The 17,065-nt window shown below is 47.2% G+C and overlaps 1 protein-coding gene across 1 annotated transcript in view; it reads right to left on the reverse strand.

Annotated features, from left to right (window-relative positions):
• STK38 (serine/threonine kinase 38) overlaps nt 1-17,065 on the reverse strand; it is a 74,478-nt gene that overhangs the window by 20,831 nt on the left and 36,582 nt on the right. The window contains exons 4-6 of the mRNA XM_038749540.1: nt 9,601-9,723; nt 7,564-7,647; nt 1,257-1,380 (exon numbers count right to left, since the gene is read on the reverse strand). Coding sequence (XP_038605468.1) covers nt 1,257-1,380; nt 7,564-7,647; nt 9,601-9,723 — 331 coding nt within the window. The remainder of the gene's footprint in view (nt 1-1,256; nt 1,381-7,563; nt 7,648-9,600; nt 9,724-17,065) is intronic.

Genomic DNA, 17,065 nt, shown 5'->3' on the forward strand with positions numbered 1-17,065 from the left:
CAGATTTTTTTTCCCAAGCCCTTTGAAAATCTGCAACATTTTTTTCTTAAAATAGGTAAAGCCGCTAACGAAAATGGCACTTCGCCAAAGTGGAGGCGTTCACTTACAAGAATGTCGATTTTGCTCTGCGCTTCCAAACATTATTACCTTTTCCTTTTCCCCTCATAAAGGTCCTGAAATTTTAATATTCGCTCAAAAAGGTGAAATGCTGCCTTTGCGCTTCAAGAGGCTGACTATGTTCGCCCTTTTTATTGGATTATGAATGTTGAAAGCTCATCACGGGAAGGGAATGGGTCTGCTAATTCTATTGTAATAATAATAATAATAATGGCATTTATTAAGTGCTTACTATGTGCAAAGCACTGTTCTAAGTGCTGGGGAGGTTACAAGGTGATCAGGTTGTTCCCCGGGGGGCTCACAGTCTTCATCCCCATTTTACAGATGATGATGGCATTTATTAAGCGCTTACTATGTGCAAAGCACTGTTCTAAGCGCTGGGGAGGTTACAAGGTGATCAGGTTGTCCCCCGGGGGGCTCACAGTCTTAATCCCCATTTTACAGATGAGGTAACTGAGGCACAGAGAAGTTAAGTGACTTGCCCAAGGTCACACAGCTGACAATCGGCGGAGCCGGGATTTGAACCCGATTGTACTCTCCCAGGCACTTAGTACAGTGCTCTGCATATAGTAAGCGCTCAATACATACTATTGATTGATTGGTTGGTTGGTTGGTTGCCTCTCAAGCTAGACCAACTCAAGACGACTGGAGTCGCAGCATTATCCCTTGGGGTTTTGTCAGCTTGTTAACGGACAGGAACTGTGTGTCTCTGCTGCTGTATTGTACCCTTCCAAGTGCTTAGGACAATGCTTTGCACACAGTAAGTGCTCAGTAAATACGACTGAATGAATGAATGAGCCATCTGGACCTAACGATTAGTGACCCCTGGCCCCCACCTCCCCATTCTACAGGGATGGAAACAGAAATGAAAAAGAAAAAGTAAGATGCAAATCTTAAAATCAGGAGCCCCGATGAAAAAAAGTTACTTTTTTATGGCACTAATGCTGTTAAAGAGCACCCCGACATGAAGGGATGGGTTTATCAGCCTGCTTTATGAACCTAAAAAAAAAAAAAGGGCAGAGTAGAGAGCAAGTTTGGTAAGTACAATCAGAGGTTAGAAAGGGGGGTTAATTATTGATAAGAGAGAAAACAGCCATAGAACAAAAAGGAAAAAGACCGTTTTGTCATCAAGTAATTACCTCCGGGCAGGAACTCCATGATTAGGTAGAGGTTTAGCTTATCCTGAAAACTATAGAACATTTTCACAACCCACAAACTGTCTGCCTCCACTAGAATGTCCCGCTCCGCACGAATGTGGCCGACCTGGAGGTATACGCATTGGATTAATTACAGGCTTTGCTCGGCTTCATCAGATGCATTTTTGTTCAAACAATTCAAGTAGTTCTGAGAATTCACCCACGTTTATGGTACTGACCCTTTCAAGGCATTGAGGCTTCCGCTCAAAGCGGTCAAAAGCTCTCAAACCAAAAGGGGGAATATCGCGTTAGTCTTGGAATTCGGCAACGGTTGGAAAGACGTGGGGGATGAGAAGCGTGAACGACCCCCCAAACGCACGCACACATTCACACACGGTGGTTTGGAAGCAAATGGCAAGGTCAAAAAACTCCCCAAAAAACAGTACTAACAAAGAGAAGGAGCGAGAAGCAGCCTGGCACGGGCTTGGGAGTCAGAGGTCGTGGGTTCTAATCCCAGCTCTGTCACTTGTCTGCTGTGTGACCCTGGGCAAGTCACCTCACTTCTCTGTGCCTGTTACCTCACCTGTAAAATGAGGATTGAGACTGTGAGCCCCACATGAGGCAACCTGATTACTTTGTAGTTACTCCAGCGCTTAGAACAGTGCTTGGCACATAGTAAGCACTTAAATACCATCATCATCGAAAGCTGACAACAGCACCAGCTCCTCAAAAAAACAAAACAAAACAAAAAAACCATTTATAAATACACATACCCCACACTTTTTTTTTTTTTTGGCTCTTCAGCTCTGACACTGTCCTGAGTGTATTTTGAACAAAGACCCAAGCTGACCTTGGGCATCAAAATAATAATAATAACAATGGTATTTGTTAAGCACTTACTAGATGCCAAGCACTGTTCTAAACGATGGGGTAGCAAGGTCATCAGGTTATCCCACATGGGGCTCACACACTTAATCCCCATGTTATAGACGAGGGAACTGAGGCCCAGAGAAGTGGCTTGCCCAAGGTCACACAGCAGCCAAATCAATCAATCAATCGTATTTATTGAGCGCTTACTGTGTGCAGAGCACTGTACTAAGAGTTTGGGAAGTACAAGTTGGCAACATATAGAGACAGTCCCTACCCAACAGTGGGCTCACAGTCTAGAAGTGGCAGAGCCGGGATTAGAACCCACGTCCTCTGACTCCCGAGCCCGGGCTCTTGCCACTAAGCCATGCAACCTACTCTCAAATAAAAGGGACCAAAGCGGATTTACCTTTTGAGCACATCTAAACAAAATTGATCATCTGGGTCCAACTGAAATCAGGATTCCTCTCCCCTATCAACTGCAAAGCTATCTAGACGTACATTAGTACAGCACCGCTTTCTGGAGCCAGAAAGTGCTGAATTAATCGATCAGTCACTGGTACTTATTGAGAGCCTAATGTGCACACAGCACTGAACTAAATGAGGATAATCCACCTGTATTGGTTCGGAAGCGGGGCCTGGGGCATTATCCTCTGGACATTCCTACCCCCACAACTCGGAGGAAAGTCTCCGGAGACAAAACCCAGAAATGTTTATTTTCCCTCTTGCAAAAAACGGCTTCTAGAACTGGGAAGAAGTGAGTCCTTCCAAGTGCTAAACTGAACTGAACTGTGAGCGCTCTGCACACAGTAAGCGCTCAATAAATACGATTGATAATGATGAACTGAGAATGGGAAATAGAGGAGCTACGTGACTATGTACATATCAACTAACACTACCGCTATGCTACTTAAGCACTTACCAACACACCCATCTCCGCATTCTTTTTGTTGTCTTATACTCTCCCAAACACTTTAGTACAGCGCTCTGCACATAGTAAGCGCTCAATAAATGCCACTGATTGATTCTTTTTTCCTCTGATCTGTAAACTATTTCGTGATCACCTCCTCCTCTAGACTGTCAAAATAATAACAACAACAACTGTGGCATTTGTTAAGCACTTACTATGCACCAGGCACTGTTCCAAACTCTGGAGTGGATTCAAAATTCATTCAAACGTATTTACTGAGCGCTCACTGTGTCCACAGCACTGTAGTAAGCGCTTGAATAATCAGGTTGAGCACAGAGCCTGTCTCACTTAGGGTTCACAGACTTAATCCTCATTTTACAGATGAGGGAACTGAGGCCCAGACAAGTGACTTTCCCAAGGTCACACGGCAGACATGTGAGCCCGCTGCTGGGTAGGGACCGTCTCTATATGTTGCCAACTTGTATTTCCCAAGCGCTTAGTACAGTGCTCTGCACACAGTAAGTGCTCAATAAATACGATTGAATGAATGAATGTGGCAGAGCTGGGATTAAAACCCAGATCCTTGGGCTCTATCCATGCTGAGTCTTCTACTTCTACTGCACCCTCTTCCCACATGTTTAGTTCAGGACTCCGCAAACAGTAAGTGCGATTGATTGAGAAAACCACCCCTCAGCCACCTATTCTATACAGCCCCTGGACTCTGGGAATACACATACCACTTCTTAGTAAGGACACTTCTGCCACTATAGAAACTGAATAAAAGTTCATCTAGGGGATTATGACTTTCAGAAAGTGGCATACTTGATACGGGGTAATGCTTATTATTTATGTTCAAATACAGATGGAAGAAAACCTCAAGCCCCAACAGGTGTTTCTCTATGTGAGTTGGCTCATTACACTTCTCAATCAGTCTTGATTTTGAGTCTTCATTTTCTGCCTACGTCTCTCCTCGCCGTTACCCCGTTCTGGATGACGGGGACCAGTCTGCTAGGAAAGATAAATGGAAAAGGCGGGCCTGGACACTCCACTTTACAACTCTCGGTCACTCTTGGCTTTGAGTAGTGGTGGTATTTGCAACAACTGTGGTGTCTGATGATGATGATGGCATTTATTAAGCGCTTACTATGTGCAAAGCACTGTTCTAAGCGCTGGGGAGGTTACAAGGTGATCAGGTTGTCCCCTGTGGGGCTCACAGTCTTAATCCTCATTTTACAGATGAGGTAACTGAGGCCCAGAGAAGTGAAGTGACTTGCCCAAAGTCACACAGCTGACAATTGGCGGAGCCGGGGTTTGAACCCATGACCTCTGACTCCAAAGCTTGGGCTCTTTCCGCTGAGCCACACTGCTTCTCATCTGTTAAGCGCTTACTGTGTGTCACGCACTGTACTACACACTGGGAGGAATGCAAGTCTGCATCTAGACTGTGAGCCCACTCTTCTAGACTGTGAGCCCACTGTTGGGTAGGGACCATCTCTATATGTTGCCAACTTGTACTTCCCAAGCGCTTAGTACAGTGCTCTGCACACAGTAAGCACTCGATAAAAAAAGATTGAATGAATGAATGGTTGGACACAGTCCCTGTCCTACTTCAGGCTCACAGTCTTAATCCCCATGTTACAGATGAGGGAACTGAGACGCCGAGAATAATAATAATAATAATAATGGTATTTATTAAGCGCTTACTATGTGCAAAGCACTGTTCTAAGTGCTGGGGAGGTTACAAGGTGATCAGGTTGTCCCACAGTGGGCTCACAGTCTTCATCCCCATTTTACAGATGAGGGAACTGAGGCTCGGAGAAGTGAAGTGACTTGCCCAAGGTCACCCAGCCGAGAAGCAGCAGAGCCGGAATTAGAATCCATGACCTTCTGACTCCCAGGACCATGTGCTATCCACTAGGCCATGCTGCTTTCGGTCTTCAACTTCCCACTATGTCTCCTCTCTCCGATCTTTTAGAAAAGATACGTGGAAAAGAGGGCCCGAGTTGGGCTCTCCACCCGAGACAAAGGAAGCTGCCCTCGGCCTTGTGTAATGACCAAACTCACGAAGGCAAACACCTGTTGGAGCTTGAGGTTTTCTTCATCTGTATTTGAACATAACTAATAAACATTATCCCATATCAGGTATCCCACTTTCTGAAAGCCGTAATCCTCTAGAGGAACTTATATCCAACTTTTATAGTGGCAAAAACGTCCCTGAGGACCCCTGGCCTCTATCATCTTGGGCACAAAGACCTAGAATTCGGTCTGCTTTTCCCCCTAAAGAGACCAAAGCACCGAACACTCAGATTCCCTGCCTGACAATTCTGATGTACTGTATTCTCCCAAACGCTTAGTACAGTGCTCTGCACAGTAAATGCCATCGACTGATTCACTGCCCCTCAGCTGCCGACACCCTCTCCATCCCCCTCATCTTACCTCCTTCCCTTCCCCACAGCACCTGTGTATATGTATATATGTTCGTACATATTTATTACTCTATTTTACTTGTACATATCTGTTCTATTTATTTTATTTTGTTAGTATGTTTGGTTTTGTTCTCTGTCTCCCCCTTATAGACTGCGAGCCCACTGTTGGGTAGGGACTGTCTCTATATGTTGCCAACTTGTACTTCCCAAGGGCTTAATACAGTGCTCTGCACACAGTAAGCGCTCAATAAATACGACTGATTGATTGATTGATTGAGGGGCAGAAGCAGGAAGGGGTGGAAAGTCCTGGCCATTATCGAGGACATTCCAGGAAGTTCCAGGCAGAAACATTTCCAGGACTCGGCGCTGCCCCAAACCCAGCCCCGAGACGGGTTGCATTGCAGGCGATGGGGAGGAGATGGTCTCACACCCTGGATTAATTCAAAAGAGAGAGGCCACTGTTGCCCTGCAACAGTTAAACAGTTAATTCGCCTGCAGTGTTAAACAACAGACACCCCCACCCACCCCAAAGTGAGCTCGCCAAATAGGCGGGGCCCCCATTTCAATCTTTAAGTAATAATAATACTTGTGGTATTTGTTAAGTGCTATTGCCAGGCGCTGTACTAAACCCAGGGCTGGTTCCGAGCAAATTGGGTTGGCCACGGTCCCTGTCCCACACGGGGCTCTTAGTCTTGATCCCTATCCCCAGAGGAGGGAACTGAGGCCCAAAGAAGTGAAGTGACTTGTCCAAGGCCACACGGCAGACAAGTGGCAAAGCCGGGATTAGAACCCACGTCCTTTTGACTCCCGAGCCCATGCTCTATCCACTAGACCATGCTGCTTCTCTACACACAAGTGGGGGCTTGGGCCAGGGGAAGGGTGGGGCGGCAGAGTTTCTCGGGGGGCCACGGAATGGGATCCAAACTCAAAAGGCAGCTGGGAAATGGGGCAACGCTTCCCCCGGCAGGCAGAGACCACTGCCCTACACCGCCCTTGGGACTCTGGAGGACCCGGGCTCGAGTCCAAGCTGTTCTGTCCGTCTGCTGTGTGACCGCGGGTGAGTCACTTCACTTCCTTGTAGCTCAGTTTCCCCCCATCTGCCTTGTGTCCCTACCTTACACAGTTGTTGTGAGGGTTGAAAATGAACTAATTAATGTGAGGGCACTTCCAGAGCTTAGTAATAATAATAATGATGGCATTTCTTGCCAATGTTGCCAAAATATGTTGCCAATTTGTGCTTCCCAAGCGCTTAGTACAGTGCTCTGCACACAGTAAGCGCTCAATAAATACGATTGATGATGATGATGATTTCTTAAGCACTATGTGCAAAGCACTGCTCTAAGCGCTGGCGAGGTTACAAGGTGGTAAGGTTGTCCCTTGGGGGGGCTCACAGTCTTAATCCCCATTTCACAGATGAGGTGTCTGAGGCACAGAGAAGTGAAGTGACTTGTCCAAGGTCACACAGCTGACAATTGGCGGGGCCAGGATTTGAACCCATGACCTCTGACTCCAAAGCCCGGGCTCTTTCCACTGAGCCACGCTGCTTCTGTGCTTAGTACAGTGCCTGGCACCTAGTAAGCACTTAAATACCTTCATCATCCTCACCAGCTGCCTCAGGACTTAATCCCATGGGACCTGAAAGATCTGATGTCACAGGCCTGACCTAACATGGCCGGTGTCCTATTCCCCACTGTGCCGGGCCGTATTTCTGCCTCCGCTCCATTTAGGTTCTGAGTTCCTAGCACCGCGCTAATACTGCGAATTGCAGGGAGCAGTCAGCAGTTCAACAGAAGAGCCAGCGCGGGTCACCTCTACAAAAATTCACGCTTTAAATCCCGAAAACTATTTTTATTTTAAAAACCTGGCAGTCCCTGGGAATGATTACTCATTCAAAAGAATAATAAAAATAAAAACCACCCACTCACACACTCACTCACAAACCACACACGTAACCAAGAGAGAGCTCAAGAAAAATACTTGAGGCACTGGAATTTTCCACCAAGCTGAAAGGGACATCACTTCAGGCTTCTTGAACCAAGGCGGGAAGGTCAGAACAAACCCGCTCCCTTACATCCTGAACCTCAACTCTGCTGGGGGTTCTCTTTACCTGCTCTTTTTCAAGCATGTCCGCTTTGCGTAGAATTTTCATCGCGTACACGTGCCCCGTGTCTTTCTTCTGAACGAGCCGCACCTGTCGGGTTCAACGAGGAAAAACAGACTGTTGGAAATTTGGAACCACGAGCCGGGTTGTTGTTCTTAACTGGAAGGCGGACGCTGCGGCAAAAGGGAGATTTCCCCATCGAAGAGGACTAATCGAAGGGAATCCGAAGAGCGCGCTACTGTGTGGGAAAGGAGACCGGAAAGGGCCGGCTCAAGGGAGGAGAGGCAGGAGGGCCTGTGAGAGACCAAGGATGGTACAATAGGGTCTCTCCCCGATTTTAGGAAGGGCACTCGAGGGCACAGGTGGGCAGCTGCCTCCTCACGGGCCACGGGCACTCGTCTGGCTTTTAGAGGGGGTGGAGGTGGGCTGGGAAGGGGGCACTTGCACATGGAAGTCCCTCTGCACCCTTCACTCAAATTGGCTCCCCCCCCTCCCGTCTCCCCAACCTCTGCCATCTTCCAGCGAAGCAGCACGGCTCGGTGGAAAGAGCCCGGGCATTGGAGTCAGAGGTCATGGGTTCAAATCCCAGCTCCGCCAACTGCCAGCTGTGTGACTTTGGGCCAGTCACATCAACTTCTCTAGGCCTCACTTACCTCATCTGTAAAATGGGGATTAAGACTGTGAGCCCCCCGTGGGACAACCTGATCACGTTGTATCCTCCCCAGCGCTTAGAACAGTGCTTTGCACATAGTAAGTGCTTAACAAATACCATTATCATTATTATTAATATTTAGTTGGTGGTGTTTGCGTGTTTGAGTGTGAGCTAGTTGTGGGCGGGGAATGTGTCTGTTTATTGTTGTATTCTCCCAAGCGCTTAGTACAGTGCTCTGCACGCAGTAGGCGCTCAAATAATAGGACTGTGTGAATGAATGCCTCCTACGCACAAAGCATGCACACAGTAAGCACTCAATAAATATGACTGATTGAATGAATGAATGAATAAACTTGTCAAACTTCATGGATTTATCTTTCGAGAAGCAGCGTGGCTCAGTGGAAAGGGTAACGGGCTTTGGAGCCAGAGGTCATGGGTTCAAATCCCGGCTCCGCCAACTGTCAGCTGTGTGACTTGGGGCAAGTCACTTAACTTCTCTGGGCCTCAATTACCTCATCTGGAAAATGGGGATTAAGACTGTGAGCCCCCCGTGGGACAACCTGATCACCTTGTAACCTCCCCAGTGCTTAGAACAGTGCTTTGCACATAGTAAGCGCTTAATAAAATGTGATCATTATTATTACTATTATTGTCCCATCCCCTCCCAAAGGCCTTCCAGCCCAGGTCCAGAGGGAGACAGCTGCGAGGCAGATGGGTCAGAGCCCCTTGACTCGTGGGAAGGGGCTTTAGGTTACCACACCTGTAAGACCTTGTAAGGGACACCTGTAAGAATCACTTGTTCAAAGACGTGGGACAGCCCGGACCACGATGAGCTGGAGGCTTCTTACCTGTAGACAACCACCCGACGTCCCTCTTTGGTTCATGTACTGATGACAGTGTCTCGACAGTTTTTGGAAAAAATGCCTAATGCCCTTTAAATCAACACTGTCAAAAATCACTGAGGCTGTTTTTGGGGGGCAGGCAGGGGTGTCTACCTAGTCCGGTCAGTTTTCCTCTCGTCTGTGTCTGCCGCTGCTGCCATTTCCTCCTCAACCACAGACCTCTAATCTACGTCAGAAGTTGGGCCCCACCCTCGCTTCTGGTGTTGATTTGGAGCTATAAAGTCACGGGCGGGATAGGGATCCACTCCCATTTGGCCAGTTCCGTATTTTCACTACCCGCCCCCCAAAGTGGATGAAACTCCGAGGAATTAGGGGAATGTTCTTCACGCATCACGGCTGGAATCGGCGTGACAGTGTGGGAAGAAACAGCCTTGCCCACGTGAGAATGGTCAGGGCGAAAGAACGATAATGTTAGGTGCTTCGGAAGCACAACCCCCCAAGCACTAAGAGAGCTGACTGGATTTGATCCAACGCTACGGTGCATTTTACCTCTCCAAAGGCTCCTCTGCCTATTACTTTTAGAGATTCAAAATCTTCCAGGCCAAGCCTTGTTCTCTTTAAACGAAGAAACTCAGTTTCCTTGCGGGCGTGTGCAGATCTCCGGAGTCGCTTCTAATGGTTTAGATGGGAGAGAGGGGGCGGGGGGGAAACAAAATTATTTACTGAATTCTGCAGACACCAACTCCTTTCTGACCAATGAAGACGGCAGGACTGTGGAGCCTCAGTTTTCCCTATAGAAGCAGCATGGCTCAGTGGAAAGAGCACGGGCTTTGGAGTCAGAGGTCATGGGTTCAAATCCCGGCTCCGCCAATTGTCAGCTGTGTGACTTTGGGCAAGTCACTTCATTTCTCTGTGCCTCAGTGACCTCATCTGGAAAATGGGGATTAAGACTGTGAGCCCCCCCGTGGAACAACCTGATCACCTTGTCACCTCCCCAGCACTTAGAAAAGTGCTTTACACATAGTAAGCACTTAATAAATGCCATCATTATTATAATTATTATTATCATAGGCTTAGGGCCAGGAGAAGCCCGCGGGAAGGGAGTCTTAGTGGGACCAGGAAGCTGGGGGGTTAGTGAAAAGAGCACAGAATATTCATTTATTTATTTATTTTACTTGTACATTTCTATCCTATTTATTTTATTTTGTTGGTATGTTTGGTTTTGTTCTCTGTCTCCCCCTTTTAGACTGTGAGCCCACTGTTGGGTAGGGACTGTCTCTATGTGTTGCCAATTTGACTTCCCAGGCGCTTAGTACAGTGCTCTGCACATAGTAAGCGCTCAATAAATACGATTGATTGATTGATTGATTGATTGAGAACTGGAAACCAGGAGACCTGGGGGGTTCTAATCCCAGATCCGCCACTTGTCCGCTGTCACTTTACTTCTCTGGGCCTTAGTTTCCTCATCTGTGAAACAGGGATTCAACAATACTTCTTCTCCCTCCCCTTCGGACCGTGAGCCCCATGTGGGACAGGGACTGCGTCCAATATGTTTAACAGAGATCCCAGCACACAACACAGTGCTTCGTACCTAGTCTCTGTATGTTGCCAATTTGTACTTCCCAAGCGCTTGGTACAGTGCTCTGCGCATAGTAAGCGCTCAATAAATACGATTGATGATGATGATTTATTTTATTTGTACATACCTATTCTATTTATTTTTAGACTTTAGACTGTTTTTAGTCCCCTTTTAGACTGTGAGCCCACCGTTGGGTAGGGACGGTCTCTCTATGTTGCCAATTTGTACTTCCCAAGCGCTTAGTCCAGTGCTCTGCACATAGTAAGCGCTCAGTAAATACGATTGATGATGAAGAAATACCACAATTAGGACCAGGCTTTCTCTAGTTTTTTGAAAGACCTGTGCCACTAGAGCTGGGTTTTGGGGGGTGAAAGGGGAGGGGTGTTCCTGCAGCCATGTGTACCCCCAATCCCCCCGCCAAGCTGTCAGTCACCGCAGGTTGGGGCATTACCACCCCAGGAGTGGAAGATGGACGATGGGCGAGAGGGACCAGCGCTCTGTACCACACGGAGCGAGCTACTTGAGGGTACTCCACAAACAACAGTATACGTTGAGTGCTTACTCGGTGCAGAGCACTGAACTAAGCCCTTGGGAAAGAAAAACAGAGCCAGGAATTATGAACCTTATCCTCAATGTGAAGCAGTGCGGCCTACTGGAAAGAGCAGAGGACCTGGGTTCTAATCTTTTTGTTTTTAATGAAATGTGTTCAGCGCTTACTATGTGCCAGGCACTGTATTAAGCACTGGGGTAGGTAAATCAAATAAATAATAATTTTTTTTTATAATAGCATTTATTAAGCGCTTACTATGTGCAAAGCACTGTTCGAAGCGCTGGGGAGGTTACAAAGTGATCAGATTGTCCCAAGGGGCTCCCAGTCTTAATCCCCATTTTACAGATGAGGTACCTGAGGCCCAGAGAAGTTAAGTGACTTGCCCAAAGTCCCACAGCTGACAAGTGGCAGAGCCGGGAATTGAACCTCTGACCTCCGACTCCAAAGCCCGGGCTCTTTCCATTGAGCCACGCTGCTTCTCCAATAATTATGGTACTCGTTACTACGTGCCAAGCACTGTTCTAAACACTGGGATAGATACAAATTAATCAAGTTGGACACAGTCCCTGTCCCACGTGGGGCTCACTCTCTTAATCCCCATTTTGCAGATGAGGGAACTGAGGCATACAAGGACACAGAGCAGCCAAGTGGCAGAGCCAGGATTAGAACCCAGGTCCTTCTGACTTCCAGGCCTGTGCGATATCCACTGGGGTATGCTGCTTCTCTTCTTCGGTTCCTTTAATGTTTCCTCCTTTTCAATTTTTCGGGCCTTTAATAATAATAATAATAATAATAGCGGCATTTGTTAAGCGCTTACTATGTGCAAAGCACTGTTCTAAGCGCTGGGGATGATACAAGATGATCAGATTGTCCCACGTGGGGCTCACAATCTGAATCCCCATTTTACAGACGAGGTAACTGAGGTACAGAGAAGTTAAGTGACTTGCCCAAGGTCACACAGCAGACACGTGGCAGAGCCGGGATTCGAACCCATGACCTCTGACTCCCAAGCCCGGGCTCTTTCCACTGAGCCACGCTCAGGCTCGGGATTCGAACCCATGACCTCTGACTCCCAAGCCCGGGCTCTTTCCACTGAGCCACGCTGCTTAAAGATCTGCAGCTTGAAGATCTGAAGATCTGCACAGATTAAGTCCCCAAAAACTGGTTGTGACCAAATCAAATACACATAGTAATGATGGCATTTATTAAGCGCTTACTATGTGCAAAGCATTCTGCCACAATGCAGGTTTTCACTATGCATGAACATGATGGTAGAATTTGGGGTCACCTAACAAGGCACATCTGGCTGGATATGTTCCAGTGCAAAATGGGTTAAGAAATGGGTGCACATGCAGTAGTAGTAATTATAATAATAATAATAATAATGATAAAAGCAATAATAATAATTGTGGTATTTGGTAAGCGCTACGTGCCAGATACTTTTTTTAATGGCATTTATTAAGTGCTTACTATGTGCAAAGCACTGTTCTAAGCGCTGGGGAGGTTACAAGGTGATCAGGTTGCCCCACGGGGGGCTCACAGTCTTCATCCCCATTTTCCAGATGAGGGAACTGAGGTCCAGAGAAGTGAAGTGACTTGCCCAAAGTCACACAGCTGACAATTGGCGGAGCCGGGATTTGAACCCATGACCTCTGACTCCAAAGCCCGTGCTGCTTCCACTGAGCCACATATCTATCCTATTTTATTTTGTTAATACGTTTTGTTTTGTTGTCTGTCTCCCCCTTCTAGACTGTGAGCCCACTGTTGCGTAGGGACCGTCTCTATATGTTACCAACTTGTACTTCCCAGGCGCTTAGTACAGTGCTCTGCAGACAGTAAGCGCTCAATAAATACGATTGATTGATTGATTCTCTAAGCAGTACTGTACTAAGTGCTGGGGTGGATACAGGAGAATCGGGTTGGACATCGGGTTGTCCCATGTGGGACTCAGTCTCAATCCCCACTTTCCAGATGAGGTAACTGAGGCGGGAGAAATGAAGTGACTTGCCGAAGGTCACACAGCAGACAAATGGTGGAGCTGGGATTAGAACCCATGACCTTCTGACTCCCAGGGCTGTGTCCTATCTACGTGAAGCACTGCTCAGAGAAGCACCGTGGCTCAGTGGAAAGACCATGGGCTTTGGAGTCAGAGGTCATGGGTTCAAATCCCGGCTCCGCCAGTTGTCAGCTGTGTGACTTTGGGCAAGTCGCTTGACTTCTCTGGGCCTCAGTTCCCTCATCTGTAAAATGGGGATTAAGACTGTGAGCCCCCCGTGGGACAACCTGACCACCTTGTAACCTCCCCAGCGCTTAGAACAGTGCTTTGCACATAGTAAGCGCTTAATAAATGCCATCCTTATTATTATTTATTATTCTTAGCACTGGGGAAGCTACAGGCTAATTAGGTTGGCCACCGTACCTGTCCCCCACAGGGCTCACATCTAGGTAGGGAGAAGAACGGGTATTAAACAAGTTGTCTGCCCGCTGTGGTAAACGTGGGGGAGAAGGGCCACGTGTGCTTTCCTCATTCATAGGCCCTGCATTCTAAGGGAACTGGATAGTTAATGGCTGGGTTCATTCATTCAATCGTATTTATTGAGCGCTTACTGTGTGCGGAGCACTGTACTAAGCGCTTGGGAAGTCCAAGTTGGCAACATCTAGAGACGGTCCCTACCCAACAGCGGGCTCACAGTCTAGAAGGGGGAGACGGAGAACCAAACAAAACATATTAACAAAATAAAATAAACATGTACAAATAAATAGAGTAATAAATACGTACAAATATATATACAGGTGCTATGGGGAGGGGAAGGAGGGAAGGGGGGGATTCATTCAATCGTACTTATTGAGCGCTTACTGTGTGCAGAGCACTGTGTTAAGCGCTTGGGAAGTCCAAGTTGGCAACATATAAAGACGGTCCCTACCCAACAGTGGGCTCACAGTCTAGGAGGGGGAGACAGAGAACAAAACCAAACATAGTAACAAAATAAAATAAATAGAATACGTACAAATACAAATTGCAAAGTACAAATAAATGTACAAATAAACAATTGTACAAATAAAGATGAACAAACATGTACAAATAAAATAGAGGAATAAATACGTCCAAACATATATACAGATGTACAGGTGCTGTGGGGAGGAGAAGGAGGTAAGGGGGGGAGGGGGAGGAGGGGGAGAGGAAGGAGTGGGCTGAGTGTGGGAAGCCCTCCTGGAGGAGGTGAGCTCTCAGTAGGGAAAATGGAGGAGATCCCCCCCCCAGGCCCAAGGCCTGAGGGTTATTTCTCCATATAATAATAATAATAATAATAATAATAATGATGGCATTTGCTAAGCGCTTACTATGTGCAGAGCAATGTTCTAAGCGCTGGGGAGGATACAAGGTGATCAGGTTGTCTCAGGTGGGGCTCATAATCTTAATCCCCATTTTACAGATGAGGTAACTGAGGCACAGAGAAGTTGTGACATGTGACACAGCAGACGTGTTCATGTACATCTTCCCATTCCCTTACTCCTAGATTTCCCCCCCGCTCTAATTTGCGTGGGACTGGGCTCTGCTCTCTCTCTCTCTCTCGGCTGCAAGGCTGTCCATCCCCTCGCCCCCTCCTCCCTCACCTCCCTTCTCTCCTTCCCCAGCCCAGCCCGCACCCTCCGCTCCTCTGCTGCCGCTAACCTCCTCACTGTACTTCCCAAGCACTTAGTACAGTGCTCTGCACAGAGTAAGTACTCAATAAATATTATTGAATGAATGAATAAATTCTCGCCTGTCCCACCGTCGACCCCCGGCCCCCGTCCTCCCCCTGGCCTGGAATGCCCTCCCTCCACACATCTGCCAAAATGGCTCTCTTCCTCCCTTCAAAGCCCTACTGAGATCTCACCTTCTCCAAAAGGCCTTCCCAGACTGAGTCCCCCTTTTTCCTCTCCTCCTCCCCACCTCCTTCCCCTCCCTGCAGCACCTGTATATATATTTGTACAGATTTATTTATTTTACTTGTACATATTTACTATTCTACTTATTTTATTAATGATGTGCATCTAGCTTTTATTCTATTTGTTCTGTCGACTTGACACCTGTCCACATGTTTTGTTTCGTTGCCTGTCTCCCCCTTCTAGACTGTGAGCCCATTGCTGGGTAGGGACCATCTCTATATGTTGCCAACTTGTACTTCCCAAGTGCTAGTCCAGTGCTCTGCACACAGTAAGTGCTCAATAAATACGACTAAATGAATGAATGCTCTGATTTCACTTCCCTTTTCGAAACAGACTTCCCAAAACAAAACACTGAACAACTGCATTTTCACGTCCATCTCCCCTTCTAGTATCTAAACCCCTCGTGATCAGGGGTCTGGTCTACCTATTATACTGTCCTCTGCCAAGCACTTAGTACAGTGCTCTGCGCACAGTAAGCACTCAATAAATGTTGCTGACTGACGACAAAGAGGGCGAGGTTTTATTTTACCTCTTTCTCGCCCCTGATACCAATGCCAGATGTTGAAGGGCAGCAGGAGAGGTGGCCAGAGAGAGCGGATCCATGGGACATTAGGGAGGGAGAGGCGGGAGGTTTGCCAAAGACCAGGCTATGAGGATTCTGGAATCATCACCCTCCACCCAGATCCCTGCACGGTTCCTCCGGCTTCTCCCCCGAATACATTCGTTCATTCAATCATATTTATTGAGCGCTTACTGTGTGCAGAGCACTGTACTAAGCGCTTGGGAAGTACAAGTTGGCAACATACAGAGACGGTCCCTACCCAACAACGGGCTCACAGTCTAGAGGGAGGAGACAGACAACAAGACAAAACAGGCGGACAGGTGTCATCAGAATAAAGAGAAATAAAGCTAGATGCACATCCTTAACACAATAAACAGAATAGTAAATATGATAGAATAGTAAGGGGCTGAGACGCTACCCAGCTTTAGGAAAACCAAGACTTCTCTCCAGCCCCACTGAAACTCCTCCCCAAATCAGCTTTCTCCTAGCCCCGCTCTTCCCAAGACGAACAACAGGAAGGGTGTCTACTGATCAAAAATTCCTGATGGGCACGTAGGAGTGAAAACACACATCTTCACTGAGATGAAATAATACATATTTAAAGATGACTTGTTTTTCTTTATATATTTCACAAGTTGCGTCAAATCTCTCCTTCGGCTTTTCTGACTCTACTCGTCCTCTAGACTGTAAGCTTGTTATGTAGGCAGGGAATGTATCTGCATAATGTCACATTTTACTCTTCCAAGCGTTTAGTACAGTGCTCTGCACAGTAAGCACTCAATAAATATGACTACTCCTATAAGTCTTAGCTATTTCTCTGAACTACTCCTTATCGAGTCCCAAAAGAGCACAGCATAGTGGATAGAGCACAGCTTGGGAGTGGGAAGGTTCTGGGTTCTAATCCTGGCTCTGCCACGTGTCTGCTGTGTGACCTTGGGCAAGTCACTTCACTTCTCTGGGCCTCAAGTTACCTCATTTGGAAAATGGGGATTGAGACTGTGCTCTGCATACAGTAAGCGCTCAATAAATACGAATGAATGAATATGGGACAGGGCCTGTGTCCAACCCAAATTGCTTGTATCCACCCCCGTGCTTAGCAGAGTGCCTGGTACAGAGTAAGCACTTCAATTAAATACCACAGTTACTGCCATCATACAAGCCACACTGGATCAGATGGGTGGAATTCTGCTTCCAACGAATGTTTGAGCTTGGTTAGAGCTGTACGCTGTGTCCTGAACGCATGTCTTTACCATGTGCCTCGGCTAGAATGCAATGGAAGAATTAGGGGATGTTCTTCTGACACACGCGTCCGCCTGGACACAGTATGGTGCAGTGGCAGAAGAAACGATCTTACATTTGTGACACCGTGTCAGACTGAGTTTTCACTCATTCA

Source organism: Tachyglossus aculeatus, chromosome 7, assembly GCF_015852505.1.
Source record: "Tachyglossus aculeatus isolate mTacAcu1 chromosome 7, mTacAcu1.pri, whole genome shotgun sequence".
Classification (NCBI taxonomy): Eukaryota; Metazoa; Chordata; class Mammalia; order Monotremata; family Tachyglossidae; genus Tachyglossus; species Tachyglossus aculeatus.